This window comes from Mus pahari, chromosome 10 (assembly GCF_900095145.1).
Source record: "Mus pahari chromosome 10, PAHARI_EIJ_v1.1, whole genome shotgun sequence".
Taxonomy (NCBI): Eukaryota; Metazoa; Chordata; class Mammalia; order Rodentia; family Muridae; genus Mus; species Mus pahari.
The window spans coordinates 60,983,694-61,008,265 of record NC_034599.1 but is presented as its reverse complement, the minus strand read 5'-3'; the positions used below and the strand labels follow the sequence as shown (position 1 = coordinate 61,008,265).

At 41.9% G+C, this 24,572-nt stretch overlaps 1 protein-coding gene across 8 annotated transcripts in view; it reads right to left on the bottom strand.

Annotated features, from left to right (window-relative positions):
• Positions 1 to 3,213: 3,213 nt before the first annotated feature.
• Csnk1g1 (casein kinase 1 gamma 1) overlaps positions 3,214 to 24,572 on the bottom strand; it is a 144,889-nt gene continuing 123,530 nt past the window's right edge. For 5 of the 8 annotated variants that reach the window (XM_029542982.1, XM_029542981.1, XM_029542983.1 and 2 more), the window contains 3 exons: positions 16,340 to 16,446; positions 13,164 to 13,187; positions 3,214 to 8,681 (listed from right to left, as the gene is read on the bottom strand). In XM_029542982.1, the coding sequence (XP_029398842.1) occupies positions 8,627 to 8,681; positions 13,164 to 13,187; positions 16,340 to 16,446 (186 nt within the window). In that variant the 3' untranslated portion in view covers positions 3,214 to 8,626. The remainder of the gene's footprint in view (positions 8,682 to 13,163; positions 13,188 to 16,339; positions 16,447 to 24,572) is intronic. The other 3 variants (XM_029542985.1, XM_029542986.1, XM_021206752.2) reach the window with 1 other exon arrangement.

Below are 24,572 nucleotides of genomic sequence, written 5' to 3'. Positions count from 1 at the left end.
GACCAGGCTGGCCTCAAACTTCTCACGCTGGGATTAAAGGCAAGCACTGCCTTGGGCTGGCTGATAAAGTACTTTTCATATAAAACTTCCAGTCCTCCCCCAGGCAAGATTTCTCTATTATAGTCTTGGCTGTCCTGGAACTTGCTCTGTAGATTAGGCTAGCCTCGAACTCACAGAGATCTGCCTGCCTCTGCCTCTCAAGTGCTAGGATTAAAGGCGTGTGTTACCATTGACCGATCTCATATGAAACTTTTATCACGATCTTGTTTTTAGATAGGGTCTTCCTGTGTAGCCTAGTTTTTGTTGAATTTGCAATACCTCCCAGCGTCCAAACCAGCCAGTCAGTTGTGCCCAGGTAGGAAGTTGTTTTGGTGGCCATATGTGCATGTGTGATTTTACAGTGCACTATATAGTTAAGTCATATCTCCTGTCTGTAAACATGTTCCTCAAAGAATTACAGTTACAAAAGTTTGTTTCTAGGGGCCGGAGAGATGACTCAGTAGCTAGGATCACTGATTGCTCTTCCAGAGGGCCAGATTCCCCGACTCTTCTTCATCAGTCGCTAATTAAGAAATTGCTTAGGCAGAGGCAGGCAGATTTCTGAGTTTGAGGCCAGCCTGGTCTACAGAGTGAGTTCCAGGACAGCCAGGGATATACAGAGAAACCCTGTCTCAAACAACAACAACAACAACAACAAAAGAAAGAAAAGAAAGAAAGAAAGAAAGAAAGAACGAAAGAAAGAAAGAAAGAAATTGCTTTACATGCTTGCATGTACAGCCCAATTCTATGGTGGCATTTTCTCAACTGAGGCTTTCAGATTACTCTAGCTTGTGTCAGGTTGACACAAACCAGTCAGCACAATTCTCATGTGTGTTCTCTTGCGTGGGCATGTGTCTACATGCATGTAGAGACCTGAGGCCGACACTGGGTCTTAAGTGAACCCAGGGCTTAGCCATGCTTCCGGTCTGGCTAGCAAGCGTGATTTGCATTTCCATCTCTGCCTTCCAAGTGCTGGGATTATATGCAGCTCACCAGACATTTATGTGGGCCCTGAGGAGCTGAACTCAGGTTCTCAGGTTTGTGCAGTGTTTTATTCGATGAGCTATTCCCCCTAGTTCAGCACACATTTCTAAAAACTGGAAGTTATGCTGGGCATGGTGGGACATGCTTTTAATCTCAACACTCAGGAGGCAGAGGCAGGAAGATCTAAGTTTCAGGCCAGCCAAGGCTACATAGTGAGAAGAACCTGTCTCAACACAAATCAACAATCTCTCTCACACTCCTCCAAAACCAAACCAAACCAAACCAAGCTAAACCAAACCAAACCAAACCACATGCCTTGGTCAAAGGTCTTAACTGTTCATTGGTGAATTTCTTTAAAATTCTACCAACATTATCTTTCGGATGCAAAATCTCTCTCTCTCTGTCTCTCTCTCTGTCTCTCTCTCTCTCTCTGGTATGTGAATACACTGTTGCTGTCAGAAGAGGGCATGGGATCCCATTACAAATGGTTGTGAGCCACCATGTGGTTGCTGGGAATTGAACTCAGGACCTCTGAAAGAGCAGTCAGTGCTCTTAAGCACTGAGCCATCTCTCCTGCCCCCAACACAAGCACTTTTAAGATCTCACTATAGGGCCCTGGCTGGTCTTGAACTCAACAGATACACCTACCTCTGCCTTCTGTGTGGTGTCTGACCAGATATATCTTCTGAGAAACCCTCACAATAACAGTGTGCCTGCTTCCACGTACCTGTGCTGTGTTCTCTCAATGAAGTTTTTCTTCAGTACTTTCCTCAAACTGTCTCCTTCATCACAACCAACATCCTGGGACGAACCATTCCATTTTCTTTTTCTTGTCACAGTAGGTACCAGTTAAAACTTGCAGGATTCTTCTCAGATTCTCCTTATAATGTAAAGTGGTGGTTCTTTATTACCCCTTGTTTTCCTCCATCACCTGGTACCAAAAAGTACTTCCCGAGCCATTTTCACATTCCCGTTAGAGAGTAAAAGTATGTCTAGCCAGCATAACCCCATTTTTTGGAGCAACCACAAACTTGAGCATGTGTGACGTCCTTTAACTTGGCTATGTATCCATAATGGCCTTAAACTAGCTCTCCAGTCTCTACTCCCCAAGTGCTGGGATTACAGGTGTGTACCACCATTCCTAGCTTGGAATATTGGTGTGTTTGCATGTGTGTATATGTGCAGAGGGCAGGGGAAAACTTTGGGTGTTGTTCCTCCAGTGCCATATTTCTTCTCTTTGCTGTTTGTATGTGTATTTGTGTGCGTGCATGTATGTAGGTGCAAGAAGGTAACATTGGATACCTTGGAGCTAGACTTACAGGCAATTTTGACCTGTCCAACATGAGTAATGGGACCTGAACTTGGGCCCTCTGAAAGAACAGTACCCAGTTTTGTTTTTTTTTAAATTTATTTATTTATTACATGTAAGTACACTGTAGCTGTCTTCAGACACTCCAGAAGAGAGCGTCAGATCTTGCTACAGATGGTTATGAGCCACCATGTGGTTGCTGGGATTTGAACTCCGGACCTTCGGGAGAGCAGTCGGGTGCTCTTACTCACTGAGCCATCTCACCAGCCCCCAGTACCCAGTTTTTAATGGTGAGTCATCTTTTCAGTCCCTTTCCTCTTATTTTTGAGACAAGGTATGTTGATGGGATCGGGGTTTGCCTTAGGCTGAACTGGCTGGGAAGCCAGCCCCAGAGACTGCTGGTCTCTTCCTTTCCAGCACTGGGATTACAAGTGTGTCACCACACCTGAGTTGCCACAGGTACTGGGGACCGAATTTGGGTTCTCATAGTTGTGTGGCATGCACTTTACCAAGCTCTATTCCCAGCCCTGAAATATAAAGTTTGTGTGCATGGTGGTGCATGTCTTGGTATACACATGGATGTCAGAGAATGGGTCAGAGTTCTCTACCTTTTTACATAGGCTCTGGGGACTAAACCCAGGTCACCAGACCTGTGCAGCAAGCACCTGTACCCTTTGCTCCATTCTGCTGTCCTGGAGTGTTTTTAAAGGGAGTCGGAGGAGATGAGAGGGCAATATTCAATCCAAGGAATGAAGGCAGAATGCCAAGGTACCAGACATTTTTGTTTAAGAGACGTATTGATTCCCATCAGCCAGATTCTTAGAACTGAACCAGGAGACTAAAAACCAACTAATGAACCAAGGAAGTAAAAGTAGCCAAGAAAGGTAGGACATTTTATTTTACGTACAAAAAGGGTGCAAACTAAGTCCTTCCCTCCCCAAGGGGAAGAGGTATACTTAAAGATCACATTTGTGTTGTCACGATGCCCTATGAAATGGGCTTCTCTGAGATAACATATCCAGACCCACAGTCCATTTTCTCCAAAGGCTAGTTCCTCTGCAAAGGAGTCTTCTCCAATGGTGTTCAAATCTGTCTACTGGAGGAAACATTTCAAATACACTTGAAATTGACATTCATTTAAAAAATACAATTTCACTATTCACAGCTGTTTTTTTTTTTTTTTGACCAGTGCCAGGGATTATGAAATATTACATATATTTTAAAAAGTAGAAAAAAAGGGCATTTAACAATAACTAGACACATCCATACATGAATTAAAACTGATTCCCACCGCTGATTTATACATCCTCTACTTAAAAAAAAAGCCTGCAACCAACAATCTTCTAAAGAGTACAATGGGTAAAACTTAAGAGACAAACAATAAATTAGAAGAGTGTAATACATCCAATGGGAATTGCTGCATCAACATTACTTTCCATTGGAGAGTTATAGCATTTTTTGGTTTCATCTTTTCTGTCACTCTGCTCTTCCTTGGAGCCCGCTTACTCACTGGTCTGAGCAGCTCACCGAGAACACTAAGGAACACAGTTCCCAGGAGCTGTCTCTGAGAAGAAAGCCCATGAAGCAGAGTGCACACATCCACTGTAAATACATGTATCAAAGCAGAGTGCATACATCCATCTGTGAGTACATGCATCCCCCACGAAATGGCTCATGTCTCTTGAGACATTCCTAACAGATTGGGAAGCCTTCTAAAAGGCTTTTGGTGCATGGAGTGGCCTGGGGTTTGGTCTGGAGCTCCTGAAGAGGGGCACCAAAAGGTCTCACCGACCCTGAAAGGTGTGCTTGGGGTAATCAGGATGGCAGCTGTCTGCACACTGCTGGGATGACTACAATGCTTCCTGGCTTATTATCACAGATAGTCCTCTGCTCTTAGACCTCCAAGGTGGTGATGGCACCAGAAAAAGATGGGGGCGGGAATAATTCTATTCATACAACTGAGGTTTCTTTATAAGATCAAGTTTGGTAACTGAACTAGAGATACATGGAGTGCATATTCACTTTTTTTTTCTTGATAATCTGATCTATAAATACTGGAGTGGGTTTCCTGGTTGTTTTTTTCTGAGAAAATATTTCAACTACTATTGCCTACATTCAGGGATCTACTTACTATTTTGAATACATTAAGAACTCTATTCTTCTGTACTTAGTTACTTGCAAAAGTAGGAAAAAACACCTTCAGACTGGTGATTGGATCAGAGACTCCCAGGACTGGTGACGACAACACTGCTCAAAACTTACAAACCCACAGAAGGGCCATGGTGGCCTCTTTCTTTTCATAATCAAAACCAAACCACCTTAAAACAAAGTTGCCTGATAAACAAAGGAATTCTAATTTGATTCCTACCAACCCATCACGGGGAAGGCTGGAGTCACTGGCCATTGACCTCTACCTGGACTTCCTTGAAGTCTGCAAAATCAAGAAACCCAGAGGTAAGTGCTCATCCCCCCATGGCCAATCCAGATGGGTACCCAGTTTTTTCTGGCTCCCTGAGGGTCTCTGGAATCAACCTGCCCACCTGGAGCAGTGGAGGGATGGTGGCAGTGGCCTGGCAAAGGCAATGTTGGTTATATGACCATGCAAACTCCTGGTCATGCAAATTCAGGTCATGGCATGACCGACACTAGACAAAGCATCATCACAACTAAACAGACATGAAAAACTGGTCTCACTAATGAGCATGGAAGAGGTGGCTGGGACACAGGAGCCATATGGGCTTGGGAGGGATGAAGCAAAACAAATTAAGACCAAGTTCCTTTGAGGAAATGCTTCTGAGGCTCCTGTGGAATTATTCTTGAGCCATACTTGCTCAACATGGAGGGGAATGAATTATCTTTTACATTTTTTTTTTTTAAATTAAGGCTATGATCCTTAGCAACCACTCTAACATAGCATACTTCTGGCAATTCAAGTGGTTGCTAACATTGAACATCAACACTAAATAAGCACTATAGCACACTTTCCTTCTGAACTAAACTGGAAGTTATTTTACAGAAGATGGACACCATCTGGCTAATGGACACGGGTTGCTTCTAAGTTCTTGTCATTCACTAAAAATGAAAAGGAAATGAACACTTTCAGAAATCTTGGGGCCCTTGCTGTTTCCTGCAGTTTGTTCCAATCAAAATGGGATTTTTAACTGGAGACTTAGTCACCTGACTCACACATTTTCACAGACCCTGTTTGCTCCTGGACAGACCCGAAGTAGAAGAATGTTAATTAAGGCAGTCATGAGTGCTCACCAGCTGCGGGGCATTCAGTGCAGCTTTGTGGGCAGTCTGGAGTAAGAGTTCTGAAAATCCACTTGTATGACTGAACACTTTACACCCTGGTTTAACCCTGTCCTGGCTGGACCTTAGTCTGCTCAGACTGCAATGTCTCAAGGACAGCAAAGCATGAGGAAACTCCAGATAGTACAGTATCAAATGCCTTCTGTCTCAGGTGTCAGGTGAGATGGAGCAAGTGGACCTGGATGCAAAGAGACCGAGGGGGCGCCTGTGCCCAAGGATCTGCTGAGCTTGCAGTCAGGCAGGTAAAAGCAACAGGGATGTGCATGAAGCCTCAATTGCTGGGGTGGAGGTGGGGGCTGAAATGATCAGATCGTTTTGGGGGGGAATTTAGTTATATTTTAAGGAAGATGAGAGTTCCTCAGGTTTGGGATCACCTTGGAGTGTCACTGGCCTTGAAACGATCACCACCACCCTGCATGTTAAAGGGACCTTTGCTACAAAACCCAAATACCTAGTAAGGGATTTGTGGGTGCTGGAGGGTGCCAACAGTGCACCAGGAAGGACACTCCCCCACATACACAAACCACTCAGGTTTAACCCCTCAAGAGCTAGCCTATAAAAATATTTTAAGACAAAAAAGAAGTCTTAAGCCCAGCTGCAGGGCATTCCACCCTGCAGCCAAGCTGGTCACTGCCTTTACTTTACCTTGGAAGCAGGGTGGGGGAGGCACTTAGTAGGGCAGAGTGCCAGGATGCTCTAGGCCTTGCCACCATTTCCTGGGATGAAGTTTCTGTAGGTGAAGTCAGAGTTGCCCGAATGCCAAATGAGGGACTGTATAAATTTTAGGGATGAGCTTTAACTACTATATACTAAAAAGGAAGCAAATCCTAACACTCAAATTCCTTATGGGGAAGAGGTCTGACCTGACTTCTCCCTGCCACTCTGATTCACAGACAAAAACATTCCTTGTAATAAATGGCCAGGTGGCAATATTTACAAATGCTAAGCAGGTTTGAAGTCAGTGAGGAGATTCCCTAGCCACGGTCCAATAGAACAGTTAAGGCGCACAAACTCTGCTTTATTTGATACTAAATTTGATCCATGACCACAAGTGTCCTGACATCTTCCAGTCCTCTACATATACAAGCAAAGAGTTCTGTGCTGCACTAAGTCACTAGCCACTGCTCTCTGTGGTTAGCTCTTTATACCCAAACACAAGACCTCTTTACCCACGTGAATAAGCCTTATTGCCACAACTAGTATAAGAAGTTACTATTTGGAAATGCCACTAATCTCAAATAAAATAGAACATGGGAGGAGTAACCCCACACACTGTTAACTGTGCAACCAGTGATGCTTCATGGTGGCAGGTAGAGTATACCGGGGAAAACATGCTAAGATACCTGGTCATACTGTCTGGACAGTCTCTGTTCAATTGTTTAGATAACATTTTAGACCTTTCATTACAGTTACTGTTTCCCTGGAATTTCCTAGCACCAAGCAGTCTTACCTCCCCTGCTTGCAGCAGCCCCGTGTACCACGTTCTAAGCCTGTTGCTATGGATATGCTCCAAGATTATCACAGGCATGGTTTCTAAGGCCGACTGACCCACATGTTCTCGCTCACTGCAGGCAGACAGAAAATCTTTATTTTCTTTTCTTGGCCCTAGGATGCTGCATCCTGAGGCTCCTCTGGCAGTTGGAAGGCAAATGTGGTGCCTTCTTTTGTCCACTACTGCAAATACGGTGGTGGCTGTTTAGTCACTAATTTTGTCCCGTCCCGTCCCCCCTCCCTCCCCCAGTCAACAGAAAGTCACATGGCTATCTAGTAGGAAGTCCCTGGCAGTGGAGGAAACAGAAATTTGCTTTGTTGTTGTTGTTAAGTATCTCCTCTCTGAGATGAGGTGCCTTCTGGTTGGTCACAGTCTGGCTCGGTGCTCATCCCAAGGGCTCGGGAGCTGGGCTTTCAAACTCTGGGCTGATTAAGTCAAGGGGCTCTGGTGGGGACTTTTTTTCTGCAGCAGAGAAGATGAATGAAAATTCAAGTATGTTTCCTTGCCAACCTGAATATTTACTCAGGATGACGCAGAGTTTGGCTTCTTCTTTTCCAAGTGCTGCAAATCAGACTCTTTCCATCAAAAATGTCCTCTGGACCCACATTTTCTCTGAATGGCTTGGCTGGCCCATCCCCCTTGAAAAAGAAAAAAAGCACCCCCCCCAATATAACCAGACACAATATGCATCTGCCATGTTGTTTATAAAATAAAAACAAAACCCCCCAAAACTAAAAGTGCAATAAAGTCAGTTTCCTTTCCTTTGCTCAGAACCACAGGCATATTCTGCTACAGCCTAGAGCAAGGGATCTGCTTGTCAAAAAAGCTAAGAACGCCAACACACAGGGACAGCAGACTGCAGACTGCTCACAGCTTGTGTCCTACAGTGTAACTTCACAGGAGGGAAGGAGGGAGGGAGGAAGGGAAGGAGAAGGAAGGGACCTGAACCCTGTGGCCAGCTGGGCTGAGGGGTTACCCAGGCACAGAAGGAGAGGAAGCCACACTACCAGACACACCTGGGAAGTAGAGAAGTTCTCCAGCCCAGGGCTGTCAGCTTCCCCTATCTTCTTGGCCACACCACCAGCTTCTTGATAGAGCCTTTAGCTTAGTAGTTTTTTTATGCTGGAGAGGGTTGAGGATGGTGCAAGAGCCAGGAGTAAAGAGGGGGAAGAGAATAGTAGTCCTTGAGTTTTTGTGAATGACACCTTCACTGTAAACAATGGGAAGAGAGTCAACCAGATAGCCCAAGGGCAAGCAGAGGAGAAGCAGCAGCTCTGGACCCGCTCAGAGCTCAGACAGAGGGGATTGCCACTGGCCCACTCGGCCCTGGCTGCCTGCACTGGCTCCTTCTGGGGGCATCTGTTTTCTTCTTTTTGGTTTGGATCTCTACCCTCCCCACAGAGGAGTCCCTTCCAATGAGAAATGGCAGGAGCTGCAGGTGCAATTGGAGCCAGAGTCCCCAGGACTTGAGGACTCCTGGGAGGCACTGGTCACTTGTGTCTTTGAGCAGTCTTCTTCCTTTTCCTCTTAAAGAAACAGCAGCACCTGGAGCACAAGAACATTTTAAGTCAGTCTAGACGCCTCGCCCCAAGCAGATCCCTGCCTGATTCTGCTTACTGTGGGAGTGGGGTGGTCTCCTCCTGGTGCCCACCCACACAGCCGCCCCGCCATCTACAGTACACAACGATACTGGAAGTGGCAGGCATCTGTCAGGAAAGCTAAAGGCAACAGTGATTTGAGTTGCAGCTACTCTACCAGATCATCAAAATGCTGTCCACTAGGCATGGCTGTCACGGGCATTCCTGGCAGAAGCGATAAAGGTGGCTTTGTCTTAGACTAACATCTAACCTAGATACTCCATCTTTGTCTAGAACCAAGATGGAGGGTGCTCAGGGTAACAAAAAAGCAGGTTGCACTGGATGCCCCTTGATACCAGCAGCAGTTCAATGTAGTTCACTGGCCAGTAGGCAAGGAGGCTAAACGGAGACAAATATATCTCACCCAGAGTATGAAATCTAGAATCCTGGCAATCACATGATGCCAACAAAAGACTAAGATCCCTTCTACCTTGTTGTCCCCAACATGATGCCTGGAGTAAGCAGAAGCTCTAGCTCATAAGGGGGTGAACTTTCATCTCCTGACAGCAGCACATGTGCCAAGCATCCCGAGGGGATTAATGCCCAAAGCCCAGGAGCTAATCCTCTGGAAACTCTAGTCACAGGGAATACCCCAATCAGTTCCCCAAGACTGCCACTGTTCCAGACAGGGTTAGCAACTGGTTTGTTTACAGTAGGGGCTGAGGCCCTGCAGGTGCCATGCCATGGAGGAACAGCCTGCAGAGTGGTGGCAGTGCTGGCGTGCCCTAACTCTGAGGATGCCCTCCTCACCCAGCCTTTGCACCAGCGAGTGTAGCTGTATATGGGCACTGGAGAAGGGACACTGAGGACCATGGCAAGAGTGATACAAAGGTATGCTCTTTCCAGAAATGACAAATGGGAGATGAGAAGAGTGGGTAGAAGGCAGAGGATGAGTCAGCGGTGCTGATGATGAAGGGAAGAAAGATGTGAGTCGAGCTCATCTGATGCTTGATCCTTGAAAGAAAACTCATTCTGAGAAAACTATCTTTAAGTCTTCCCTAATGCCTTCAGAGTTGTTTAAATTACTTTTGTTATTTTAGGTAGATGAGTGTGTTTGCCTGCATATGTCTGTGTGTCACATGAGTGCCTGGTGCCGTGGAAGCTTGAGGACATCAGATTCGTAGGACTGGACTTACAGTTATGAGCTGCTGTGTGGGTGCTGGGAAATGAAGCTGCATATGCTCTGGAGGAGCAGTGAGTGCCTCCTGGGTTTTAGTGAGTGAAAGGGCTATCCCATTGCCCACAGCTGTCACCCTTGCTTTAAACCCCGGTGTTACTATATTATCTTATGGTGTTTCTAAGATTTTTCATCACTAGAAATTTGGATAAAGTTTCTTTCTTGAAATTTTCTTTTGAGACAAGGACTCATTATGTAGTCAAGGCTGGCTTCAAATGTGCAGACCTCTGGCTTCGGCTTCCCAGGGTGCTAGGATTTACAGGTGTGTACTACCATACCTAGGAGAAAGTTTTTCAGAATGCAGAAATAAACATTTAAATAGATAGCAATTTGACCTTTAAATGCAATTTGAGACAGGAGGTTCTTAAGAGAATTTTAAAATATTTTCTTCAAAATTTGGTCATGGTGATGGTTTTTGTAATTCCAGTGCTTGACAGCTAGAAGAAGGGTCAGAAGTTGAGAGTCATTCTTGGCTACCTATCAAGTTTCAAGTCAACCTGGGCTATAGGAGACTTTGACTCAGACAGATAGATTGTGTGTATATATGTACTGTCTGCCCCAACCAGACCTGTGTATCAATGACATTAGTGAGTGCCATTAATTGATGTGAACAAAAGTGTCATATATATCTGGAAACTGAATAAATTATTTTAAGTAAAAACTTTTGATTGCTTAAAATAATCCTTAATGAAAACACCGAGAAAGAACTCAATAAAAGCCAGGCAGTAGTGGCGCAGCCTTTAATCCCAGTACTCAGGAGGCAGAGGCAGGCGGATTTCTGAGTTCGAGGCTAGCCTGGTGTACAGAGTGAGTTCCAGGACAGCCAGGGCTACACAGAGAAACCCTGTCTTGAAAAAAACCCAAAACAAACAAAAACAAAAATACAAAACAACAACCCCCCCCCCCAAAAAAAAACCACCACCAAAGAAATGGACATATGTTTTTAAAAGTTTTATTCATTTTATGTGCATGGATATTTTGTCTGCAAGTATGTCTATGCACCACGTATGTGCCTGGTCAGAATCATGCATTCGACTCTTAGGACTGGAATTACAGATGGTTGTGGATTACCATGTGAGTGTTGAGAAATGAAACTGCCTGCTATGGAAGTGACCTTAACCATCAAGCCATCTCTTAAGTCCCAGAAACTGGGAGTTGAATCTGCCAACTTGTATGTCCAGAATTTAGTATTTAAGTAGACAATTCAAATTTCATGAAGAACCAGTATTTCAATAGTCTACCTGTTTCCTGTCAACTATGATTTTTAGTGGGCTTACTAACTCTAAAATTCATTTCTGTTTGTATTTTTTTTGTGTGTGGAGGATCCTAAGATGATTTTTGTGTTTTCAAATAAAAACAGTGAAATAAATAAATAAATAAGTTTGAAGTACTGGGCCAATTTCCAAATATCCAAAGAATTCTCTTTTACTTCCTACAGGGCAATTCAAGGAATCAGCATGTGCTCCTGCAGAGTCCCCAGAGTCCGCATAAGCTGAAGTTGTCATTCAGAGTCAGCCATGCTATGCACTTAAGAGCCCTATACAACTTCAGCAGGAGTAGAAGCTCTTAATTCTACCAACAAGGAAAGGAACCCCACAATCTATCCTTGAAGGCTTTGGTTTCTGGGGTGACCACTAGCAAAAGGATCTAGACTAGAGGCCAAATCTGCTGAGTAACTCTATATAGGTGTGTTCCTGTCAAAACAGAATAAGGACAAATGACCAATTCCCTTTGTGTCTTCCTTCTAGGTGCTCCTTTGAGTGACCAGAAATTCTCATGAGCCATTACACTCTTCCCACAGGCCTCTGTTCTAAGCCATCACTTCTTGCCATGTTGTCATCTCAGCATTCTCCTTTAAGCGCCCCCTCGTGGTTTCTCTTCTTTACCACACGTTTTTTTCTCCTCCTCTGCTCTAAAATTGGTTCAAGTCCTACTGTGTTTAGAGGTCTTCCTTGAGAACTCCCACTCCTCACTCAGCCTTCTGTAGAAGTCAGTATCTTTTCCCATATGTATGAATCACTTTGCAGCTGGTGACACCTGTCCTTCCCTGCCACCCCCAAGCTCTGAGTTCTATGCACAGGACAGGATGAATACAGTAGAAACTAAAGTATTTGCAATTGGGATCATGTAACTGACACCTCACAGGAAAAAAAATAGACCATGACAACATTAGATTACACAGACACATGAATAGACCCAATGTCCTCTTTGAAACTCTAACACTATCAATGCTATTTTCCTAAAACCCAGCTTTTATCTTCAATAATATATCTGTTTCTAGGTAAAGCCCTGTGGACAATTTGGCCTAGATAGTTGGGGTTTAGAAACCGGGGCCCAATCCAGTCACTGAAAATAATTTTTCAAAATGAAGTAGTCAGAATCCAGCAGGCTATTATCACAGGATAGGATATGATTTTATGTGTGCAGAGTGTGGAAGGGTTACAAAAAGTTACCAACATGAATCCCTCGGGGATTTCCTCCTAAACCCATATTTCCTACGTTTATATTGAAGAAGCCTTTTCTGGAAGAAAAGACAGGCTTCCGTATTTCTCTCAGCCCCTGACCCACTATCCTGTCACAAAAGGATAAAGGTATAAAAGGCAACAAAACAAACAAACAAACAAACAAACAAAGAAAAAACCCCAGCAATGTCCAATCAACAACAAAATGTAGATCTTTCCCTCAAGGAGTTCTTTTTAGAGACTCTGACTATAGATGAAAAACTAACCAAAATCAACGAGAAATTCAATAAGGAACTTATGGATTCCTCCAGTCTATTTCCATGTTAGAAAACAAGTTGCCAAAGGTGAAATTAATTACCTGGTGATAACATTGTTTTATGGCTACTAAAACATCTAAAATCTTATCTTTCTAACCTTGGTTCCCCCTGATAGTTTTAGTCATCGTTTGGGGGAAAAAATTTGGAAAGAAGTTCATTCAACTTAAAAAAAAGAAAGAGTTAAGTTTGGATACTGTGAGATATTGTTTTTAGTAAGAGGGTGCAGTGATAAATGAGGTGAGTCTGAAAGAAAGGAAAAGATTGATCTCTGGGTTCAAGGCTTGCCCCATCCCACCTTGTGGACCTAACTTCCCTAGTCTGGGTGGCTAAGGCATAAGAAAGTATATGGATCCATTCAGTATTTCTAAGGCTTTGCCAACCCCAGTCTAGTCTGGTCCACTCCCCTTTTATGTTGACTGGAGAGAGGGACTCACCACAGGTTGAGCATTTTCAGGCAGCTACAGAGTATATAAAGAGAAAAACAAGAGAGAGAGAGAGAGAGAGAGAGAGAGAGAGAGAGAGAGAGAGAGAGAGAGAGAAAGAGAGAGATATTAGTCCACAGGTGAGATGGAAGTGACTCCCTGTGAGCCATGCAAACATGCAGTATGTGTCTGTGTTTAGTTTCCCCCAGCTGAGGGAGAGCAAGCCACTTGGTCTTCACATGTAAGAGAGGGGCAGATGCCTGACAGAAACATTAATGTGGGAGCTGGATCTCAGGGGAATGCAAAACAAAAAGAGCTGGTGGAAGGTGGGCTTTCTAGGGCAACTTCCAGGAAGGCAGCAGAGGAAGGAGCAAATGACTCTGGCTCGTGAACCATATGGTTCCCACACCAGGTCTTCCACAATGTTCAGCTAACTTCCGTACTGAAATTAGAGAAGCGGCAACTAGCACTTAGGTCTTCTTAGAGGAAGGAAAAGTTTAAGAGATACCCTATTAGATGAGGGAATACACTGCTTGGGTATAACCACCAAAGAATGATCTAAATTCTAATTACACCAATTATCAGGAGAAATTGGGCTCACAAGTGTCAAGATAGAGCAAAAGTATTGATAAAAAAAAAAAAAATCAACCTAAATATCATTTGCTCTTACCATTCTTTCACCCACACTTCAAAAAAGTGTCTTGTAGATAGAAGAAAGGGGAAATCAAGTGACTTGTTTTTTTTTTTTTTTTAAAACACCTATCAAAAGCTATCATCCTGGCCGGGTGCACGCCTTTAATCCCAGCACTTGGGAGGCAGAGGCAGGTGAATTTCTGAGTTCAAGGCCAGCCTGGTCTACAGTGTGAGTTCCAGGACAGCCAGGGCTATACAGAGAAACCCTGTCTCAAAAAACAAAAACAAACAAACAAAAAAGCCATCATCCTGTGGTTTTGTTCTGCCTTTACACAAAACAAGCTGGGAAAAGGAACTTAAAATCATAAGCTTGGAGGTAAACATTTCATACTTGTACTTGAGTTTAACTCCAATATAGGCAACAGCCCTCCTTATCCTATCAACAGGCTCCATGAACGAATGGCACACAGCCTTGTGCAATGAGGGGTTGTTTGGGACACCTTAGGTCTCTCTAGCTTTGACTTTTCTATTAAAATCAGCTACTGAATATATGGCTACTGTGTCCCTAATCCATATATACCAACATACATATACCACAGACACATGGCTGAGCCTTGACAATTCCCGAGGCAAGATGTATTGTTAGCTCAGGAAATCACTATCAGAACCAGTATACAAAATGCCCCAAGCACAGGGTTTGTGTGACATTTGGTCAAAGGTCACTCTTTTGTAGTTTCTCTATTTTTCAGAAGGCCTCAATCTGGAGCTGGAGGCAAGAAGTATAACGGTCCTGTCTGCTAACCAGGAAGGCACTGGCCTCTCTAATAGTCTAAGTGTTCAGAATATGACAGAACAGAACACAACAGGTTGGACTCTTTCTGTATGGATGATCTCCATCTTTCACACTGGACACAAACACACACTCACATACATAGTGTACACATTTACCCAAAATGAAATGAAAAGGTTCAAAGTAAAAATCTATTTAGGGCCTAATACTAAAGTTCATTTGAATTAGAGTCAGATCTTAACTTCTAAAAAGAACAGGTACAAATGTGAAATGGGGGAAGGGCGGGGTAGGGTGGGAAAAGGTGTGGCTCTCTTTTGAGATCAGAGCATGCAGAATGTGATAGTTTCCAATCTCGGCTGCACATTAGAATTCCCCAATCTTTTAAATATATTCATTATCAGGCCAGGTATTAATAAATTAGCCTCAAATATCTGAGGCCATGCAGAAGTATCTGTATTTTCTAACATATTCTAGGTGATTCCAAAGTGCAGCCAAGGGTGAGAGTTTAGAAAGTGGGAATATCATATAATTTATTGAGAATGACAGAAAAAAAATTATAAGCACCATTAAAATCTCCCAAGCCCTTGAGAAGAAAGGACCATGTTTAATCACTAAACATAGTCTTCTGCTGGCTTTACTTTCCCAGCCAACCCTTGTCTACAGGTATCGACAAGCTAGAGCTGAAGCCATACATACTTGACGCTTTAACCTGCTAAGCAGGAAAAGAACTTTTGAAGGCCAAGTAAGCTCACCAAAGAGAAGGGCAGGAATACGACCATGCAAAGTACATCTCGAAGAAAACCCACAATGTGTGATGTCCCTGACTGATGCCCAGAGGTGTAAACATGTCCTCCTTTGTGCTAAAAAAATGTCACTTGCCCCAGAGAAAACATTTGGACACTGAACATTCTCAAAGAACTTCAAAGAAAGGTCAGGATTGGCAGGAGTTACTGTCTCATGTTTCTCTAGCTTTCCCTACCTGATATCTTCTTGGGAGTTTAAACTTGGATCTGAGTTTGGGATAGGAAAAAAGAAGTGGCAGAAATGCTGTTTGTGCAGCAGAGTCAGCATCACCTTCTAGACCAGAATCTCAAGAGTTTAAACACAGATCATGCAGAAAGCACCAAGGGGCTAGTGGTAGAGTACAGCAAGACATATGCATGCAAGAGAAGCAGAAAAGGAAATGAGGGACTGCCTTGTTTCCTTGGAATTTGGGTTACTTCTTTGCCATCCCAAGATCCTTGTATTTACAAGCATAATTGTTTTGTCTGATGTACTTAGTTTTTCTGAGCTCAGACTGTCTTAAAGACAGCAAAACGTCTGCCAAACCCTTTTATGCAGGACCATCCATCTGGAGTGGTTAGGCAACAACTAGAAATGTGATATTATACACCATGGCCCATGGTCTAACATTTTTTTTCTCTGTAATCCACAGGGAGCAGGAAGCTCCAGGACCTCTAAGAAACTCATAGCTATGATCTATTGTGGCTTTTACCGTACCATTCTTTTAGTTCATTATGTCTTTTGCCTTCAGCAGACTAGAAAAATGTAACTTATCTGCCCAGAAATAAGAACTAAAAAGGGTGGCAGCAACCTTAATGCACCATGCAAAAAATAAATTAAAAAAATTTCAGAAGAAGCAAACCATGGACATAAGCATGAATCCAGTCCATGATGAGCAGCACACAGAGGAGGCAGACATTTCCAGCCCATGAGGAGACAACCCTTTTAAGGATGAGACAACCCCTTTGAAAGATGAACGTACTTAGCTTCCTCCACTACCTCCACTTCGGCATGAGCTGTGATCGGTGCATTGGAGTGAGCTCCAGTGGGGTCATCAACATTCAGCTCTCCATTGGTTGAGCTAACCACCTGAAACACAGACAGACTTCAATAAACACTACGGTCATATGAAGCACCTGCTACCACCAGAGTAGATTAAGAGAGATTAAGTCTCAAAGTACTAGCCAGGCAGGGTGTATAATGTGTGTTTACTTGGGTTAAGGGAGTACTGTCCTGATCTAGAGAGGGTTCCTAGACCTCTATCACGTCAGAACTCTTAACTCAATGTTATAATCATTAATAATTACTTTCAAACTGAATGCCTACTTTGTGGCTAGCACTTTTTAGTATGTTTAACTTTAATCCTTCAACCTTACATAATGTCACAACTATTTGTGTGTGTGTGTGTGTGTGTGTGTGTGTGTGAGAATATTGGTATCACTCTTGAGGAGCTTTCCATCTTGTTTTGGGTCAGAGTCTTTCACTGGGACATACAGGTTGCTATTAGGCTAGGCTGGCCTATGAAACCCAGAGGTTCCCAAGTCTCTACTTCCCCAGTGCTAAGATTACAAGGGAAGCTACCACTAGTAGTCTTGGGGATAATAAAACAAACAACCAAAAAAAAAAAAAAACCCCACCCAAAATCAAAAACCACCAACCCCCACCCCAAATAAAATAAAATAAAAAACCCAAACAAGACAAAATAACCCAACAACAACAAAACAAAACCCAAACAAACAAACCACAAGTTCTAGGGCTCCAACTGAGATCCTCATGTTGCCAGCAAGAACTTCACCAACTGACCTATCTCCCTGGCTCAATTACTTACAACAAAACAAAGCAAGTCATACTGATGTGTAAGTGTGAAGGGGCAGTCTTAAGTGCCACAGTGTGCATGTGGTGATTGGAGGACAAACTGAGGGAGGTGGCTCTCACCCTCTACTATGTGTTTCCTGGCAGTTGAATGCAGGACATCTGGCCTGGTGTGCACTGCATTTGCCCACTGTGCCATCTTGCTATCCCCAGCACTAATTATTCTTTTTTAATGGATGCGAACTCTACACAATGACTTAACCAAGGGTTAAGTTAGGGTCTGTGTGCATGTATGGCTTCCACCTGTTGGTTCACAGATTCTTTCATTTTTCAAAAATATGTATAGCTCTGTATTAAAAAATAACTGTGCAGCTAACTTCTAAAGATTAACTCATTCTGCCTCCTTGATCACGGTGGGTAAATTCTACTACTCTGTTTGTTACATTATATAATTGTATAGTTTAGGTAATAATGGCTTTAAAATATTCTAAAATGAAACCAAGAGTGGGCACCAGAAACCATAAATAATCACACTTTCCCATAAATAATCACACTTTCTTTCAGAAATTTCTTCAAGGCTTTCAGCACTGGTTTGAAGTTACTCAAACAAGACTGCTGCACTTCCTCTGGTGAGGAAGGACGGTAAGGACAAACTTCCCTTGGAAAACAAGTCTTATTTCAATGGCCTTTATTTCAGGTTTACTGTCATCCCACTGCTCACTGATGGTCCCCGAACTGTCAGTGAAGGCTGTTTCCCACTCCTGACATCTGGTTAGTGTGGACCCGGTCAGGCTTGGCTTGCTGTGCGGCTGCTTCTGCCACCTGCTTTCATTCCCAGCACATGATTCCTGCTTATGTGGGTGCTGGAGAGTGGGAAAAGGGACCCAGCACAAACCACTCTGCTGTTAAAGATCTTGGCTGAAACATGGGAGAGAACCACAAAATAGGATAAATGGTTCAGACAGCTTATGCTACTGGGTAAGTAACTTCATCTATTGAGACTGTTCTTACAGACTGATGTGAAGCTTATAAAGTAACGAATGGGGCAGAACTGGGTATGATACCTTTATACAATGCTGGAGGAAGTAAAAAAAAAAAAGGAAGTAAGAAGGGTGTTCTAAAATCAGGCAACCATGGGTTTGGACTCTAGCTTTACTGGCTATGGATGCCTGGGCACGATCTTTGATCTTTCTATGCCTCAGTTTTCTAATTTGTAAAATGGGGTAACAGTAAGACTTATCCTGCTGGTGTTACCATGCAAGCTAAGCCACAGTAAGTGTTCAGCCCAGAGCCACGAGACATACTAATGGTTCAAAAATGTTCACCTGATACTCTTTTTTGCCTGAAGCAGGGGTGGGAGTGGTGGGGTGGGGGTGGTGGTTACTAGTAGCTACTCTTCCAAGAGTTCCTAAATTATCCTAAAAAGGAAAGTGGAAGGAAATGTCCACCACTTTGGGGGCAGACTGAGTGAATGCTACCTACTATTCTTGAGATAAGGATCTTATACTGTGGACCTGGCCTGGTACCCACTATATAGCCTAAGCTATATAAACTTAGGAACTATATACATTTCTCACTGCTTCTAGCTCAGTCTCCATAGAGCTAGGTTATGACAGGTCTAGAACATCATGCCTGACGTTTTTCTCGTTAATAAGACATAATTGAGAAAATTACAATCATGATATATGGTTAATGGGAAAAAAAAAAGAATCCTACATTAAATATGGACTTACCTGAGGAAGACTCAAATTTCTGCTAGTGATTAAATTTAGTATTTCTGATTAGTGGGCAGCCTAACCTTATGGATAGTATACAACACAGTATTTTCCTCCCTCTGAGAACAGGTTTCTTCTAAATCTAGTCACATTTTCAAAAGTTAGACAAATCCAGAATTGCATAAAACAGCTGCTGTGGATTCTTCAAAAGGGACCATATTAAAAAGACCTTAAACAAATCCCTGATTAACAGGGATTAAAGGGATGAGAGATGACTCAGCAGTCAGAGCATTTGCAGAGGATCTAGGTTCAGTTCCTAGTGCCTGTAGTGAACCCACAGTTATCCATAGCTCCAGTTCCAGGGCATCTGATGCCTTCCTCCAACCTCTGAGAGCACCAGGCACACACTATGCAGGGGGAAAACACCTAAAATTACTAGGACTCAGGAGGCTCAAACAGGAGGATCACTGAGTTGGAGGGTAGCCTGGGTTATACAGCAAGATGTGGGTTAGCATAGGCCACAGAGTAAGATTGACAAAACAACCAAAATAAACAAAAGAAGACAGAGTGGTTAAAGGATTGAAAGAGATGGAAGAGGCAAAACAACCAATGGAATGGAGGAATCTTGGTTAGATTCTGAATACTATAAAAAATTTAAGGACAACTGGAATTTGCATTGTTAGGTATTATGAGATTATTTTCTTGGAGAAGGCAAGGGTGTCATTGCTTACATGAAAGAATATCTTTGTTCGGAGGAGATGTAGTTGAAACATACGGAGCTAAAATATACTGTCTTGACTTTCAAAAGGTCTGCAAAGCAAATATATATATACATGCACACATACATGCAAGCACACAAAATTAAAGTAAATGTGGCAGAACCTTAACAAATTTTAATCTAGGTTAAGGATATTCTGAACTTTTCTGTAGATTTGAAAATTTCAAAATAGAAGTTGGATAAAGCCCAGCAAATAAAAAAGGCAGAGAAGGTTAACTTGATTGAGAACTACATCCTGTAGACTGCCTCAGTTCTGTCGTGATTCCAGTAGACATATTTTCTAGCATTTCTAAAATTACTGTTAACATTGGTAACTGGCTCATCCTATGAAACCAGCCATCTTAAAATATTTGCTTGTAGGGAATGGAGAGATGGCTCAGCAGTTAAGAGCACTGGCTGCTTTTCCAGAGGTCCTGAATTCAATTCCCAGCTACCACATGGTGGCTCACAACCATCTGTAATGGGATCTGATGCCCTCTTCTGGTGTTTGAAGGCTTTAAAAAATGTTTATTCAATTTATTTCTGTAACACTGGGGAGTAAACCAAAGGTTGTGTGTATTCTAGGAAGCTCTGTAACTGAATCATATCCCCAGCCCTGAATCACTGATTCTTAATGAACTGGATAAAATGTCATGTAAGATGTCTTGGCTAAAAGCCAAGTGAAGTGGTGTGAACCTATAATGCCAGCATTCAGGTAGGTGTCTGAGGCAGGAGGATTTGAAGTGTGTAGCCAGCGTGAGCTGAAGAGGGATTCAAAGTTATCCTAGCATATCTATCGATCTCTTCAACATGAAAGAACTAGTAAGAGTCACTACTGAGAATTACCTGTGACTTTGGGGATGGCATTTGCTAACAGCACTTCATGTCTTATATTCCTCCCTAAAAATTGCTTCTGGTCCTTCAAGCAATGTCTTTGGGCACTCTAAGTTACTTTATAGTTAGCATTTATATCTGTATCAGAAAGCACATGATTGCAAATAAATCAGGCACATATAGATCCACCTGCCTCTGCCTACTGAGTGCTGGGATTAAAGGTGAATGCCACTATGCCCGGCCTCAATTTATTAATATTTTAAACAATATCATTGTTATAATTTTTCTGGTAAGATTTTAGTATAATCTTTATTGAAAAATAAGACTTCCATATTATGTATATGCACATTTATTTTGCTGTAACCATATTAGCTTTAGTCACATCATTTTTCTGGTTACACAAAACCAAATAAGATTATCTATGAGAAAGACAAAGAAAATGTAATACACACACACATACATACATACATATATATATATATATATATATATATATATATATATATACACACACACACATATATTACTGGTAATATCTCTTGTAGAAATCTCACAAATAATAATTCCTATTTTTCAAAATGTCACTGAGGGGGGGTTAGAGATGTCTCAGTGGGATCTGATGCCCTCTTCTGGTGTGTCTGAAAACAGTTACAGTGTACTCACATACATAAAAATAAATAAATACAATCTAAAAAACAAAAAAAGAAAAAAGAAAAGAAGTCACTGAGGAAAGATAATGTGTACCAAAGTGGTTAATGCTTCAGCTACTAACTCTTTTTAAAATATGATTTATTTATTTTGATTTTATTTATATCGGTGTACTGCCTACCTGTATGTGTGTGATGTTTTTTGATCTCTGGAATTGGAGATACAGTTTTGAGTGCCATGTCGGTGCTGATAATTGAACCTGGGTCTTTTGAGCCAATGCTCTTAACCTCTGAGCCACCTCTCCAGCCCTCAGCGGTTAATCCTTAAGTCTTACTGTCTTTACTTGGTTGTAGAGATTTCTAAAAATTCTCAATATAGTTTAATTTGAACAACTTCAAAGTAATCTTTGGAAGAAGAAAAGTGTTTTGTCTTCTGGAACTTAGGCCTGTAGAGGCAGATCTGTGGACATAGTAGAAAGATGGGAACCAGAGTGTTCTGCTCATTAACTTGGTTAGAACCAGAATGTCCAAACTTAAAGAAGACAAATGTTCTTCATCTTGGCAATTTGCCCTCAATCAAAGAGAGATGAGAGATGATGTTGCAGATTATACAGATTAAATACAACATGATGTCACCAAGCACCTCTGCAGAGTGAAATATTGCAGACATATATCCAGACATCACTAGTGTATCTCAGCAATCCCATCACGCAAGGCTGAGGTCAGGAGACTGCAACCTGAAGGCTTGTGTGAGATACACAGAGAGTTCCTGCTTTGGGGGTGGGGGGGGGGAAGAGGAAAACCAAGGCTGGCACAATGGTGAGTGCATTTAATCCTAGCACTTGGGAGGCAGATATTGTGGCTAGGCAGATCTCTGTGAGTTCCAGGGCAATTTTGGTCAACATAGTGAGATCTATGTAGCCAGAGCTACATAGTGAGATCCTGTCTATAAAACAAAAATAAAAAAAACAATAAAACAAACAAAACACACAGATATCTGTTGTGCTAGAAAGCATAGCCTTGGGCTGGAGAGATGGCTCAGCTGTTAAGAGCACTGACTAGGGCTGGAGAGATGGCTCAGTGGTTAAGAGCACTGACTGCTCTTCCAAAGGTCCTGAGTTCAAATCCCAGCAACCACATGGTGGCTCACAACCATCTGTAATGAAATCTGCCACCCTCTTCTGGAGTGTCTGAAGACAGCAACAGTGTACTTACATATAATAAATAAATATTAAAAAAAATTGCCTGGTCATGGTGTCTCTTCACAAGCATTTTAAAGAAAAAAAAAAAAAAAAAAAAAAAAGCACTGACTACACTTCCAGAGGTCCTGAGTTCAATTCCCAGCATCCATATGGTGGTTCACAACCATCTGTAATGGGATCTGATGCCCTCTTCTGGTGTGTCTGAAGACAGCGACAATGTACTCATATACAGAAAAATAAATAAATAAATAAATCTTAAAAAAAAAAAAAAAAAAGAAAAAAAGAAAAGAAAGCAAGCATAGTCTTGGCAAATGTGGTAGCATATGTTTGTAATTTCAATACTTAAGATGTGGAGGCAGGAAAATTAGGAGGCCAAAGATAGCCTTGGCTGCATAATAAGGCCAGCCAGGACTATATAAATTTCAGTTTCAAAACTCCAAAAGTTTGTCTGGAGAGAGGGCTCAGCAGTTAGTGCTACTCCTAATCCTAAGGACCTGAGTTCAGTCCCTAGCACCCACCCATATCAAGTAGTGTACAGCTGTATTTAACTCTAGTTCCGGGGATCCTGTGCTCTTTTCTGTCCTCTTTGGGCACCCTAATACGTGATATATATACATACAGACACACAATTTCTAAAACATAATTTTAAGCAAGTGAAAAACAAAATAATTTTATATACTAAGTTAATTATTATATATTTATGGCAAATCATTAATTCTATCCCAAGTCTTATTTATTTGCTCATTCATTATTTATTGCAGTACTAGTGATGGAACCCAGAATAATGCACATGCTAGACAAGTGGGATACACTGAGCTAGGTCTAAATTTGCATCATTTTGGTGACACAGCTCCCCAAACTCATGACTATAAGTTTCTGTACTGGCAACAGGTATCATCCAAGGGATCACCTAACTTTTCATTATACTGGCGAGTCTCTTTGCTTCTTTGTTGGGTTGGATGTCTTGATACCTATATGTACTTCTTTTTTATTTTCACACATCTTGATAACATATATCCTGTGTATATTCATAAGAAAAGGTACATAAAGTATAGAAATTTTAAGCTGCTTAATACAAAATAAAATAAAACAAAACAACACAACAAACCAGGGTCATGGAAACTGTCCACACTCAGGGGCTGGAAAGATGGTTCAGTGGTTAAGAGCACTGGCTGCTCTTCCAGAGGTCCTGAGTTCAATTCCCAGCAACCACATGGTGGCTCACAACCATCTGTGATGAAATCTGATGCCTTCTTCTGGTTTGTCTGAAGACAGCAACAGTGTACTTACATATAATAATAAATCTTAAAAAAAAAAAAAAAAGAAAAAAAGAAAGAAAAACCAAAAAATTAAAAAAAAATTTAAAATAATGAAATAAAAATAAAGAAAGAAAAAAAAACAAAAAAAAAATGAGATGGCTTAGTGAAGCTGGGCAGTGGTGGCACATGCCTTTAATCCCAGTGCTTGGGAGGCAGAGGGATCCGATGCCCTCTTCTGGTGTGTCTGAAGACAGCAACAGTGTACTCATAAATAAAATAAATAAATCTTAAAAAAAAAATAGCCCACACTCATACACTCAGTTGCCTTACTTTCCTTCTAAGTACCTCCTATTTTATGTATGTACTTTGTACGAGGGTAAGACCCTCCACATATGTGGAAGTCTGAAGACAACTTTCAGGAGTCAGTCCTCTCCTTCCAAGAACAAGCCACCAAGCCTTGGTGGTCCCTTTAACTGCTGAGCTATCTTGCTGTCCCCAAGAATTCTGAGTTTTAAAAATTAACTTTCTGTTATTCACATATGACTGGCCGTTCGGCTAAGTAAAGAATTCTAGGTTAGAAGTAATTTCTCAGATTTTTGGAGATATTTTTCACTGATTTCTGGCTTCTAGTCTTATTCAGAAATCTGAACCTACAACATTAATTCCTGATTCTTTGTGACTTTCTGGAAGCTTAAAGTCAACTTTATTTTGTTTTTAGTGTTCTAGTCTCATGGGAGTGAACCCTGGTATGGTTCTATCGTCCATTAACTCTGGTACTCTGTGACCTCTATGATCTGCAAACAGATCTTTGAGTCTGGGAAATACTTTTGCAAATCATTCCCTTTCTTTGCGATCTCTGGAACTAATATATTAGACATGATCTTAAATGTTTCTTAACTTTTCTTCAATTATTTCTTATATTTCTTTTTGCTCTACTTTCTTAATTTTATATTCCAATCTGACTGGGTTTTTTTTTTTTTTTTTTTTTT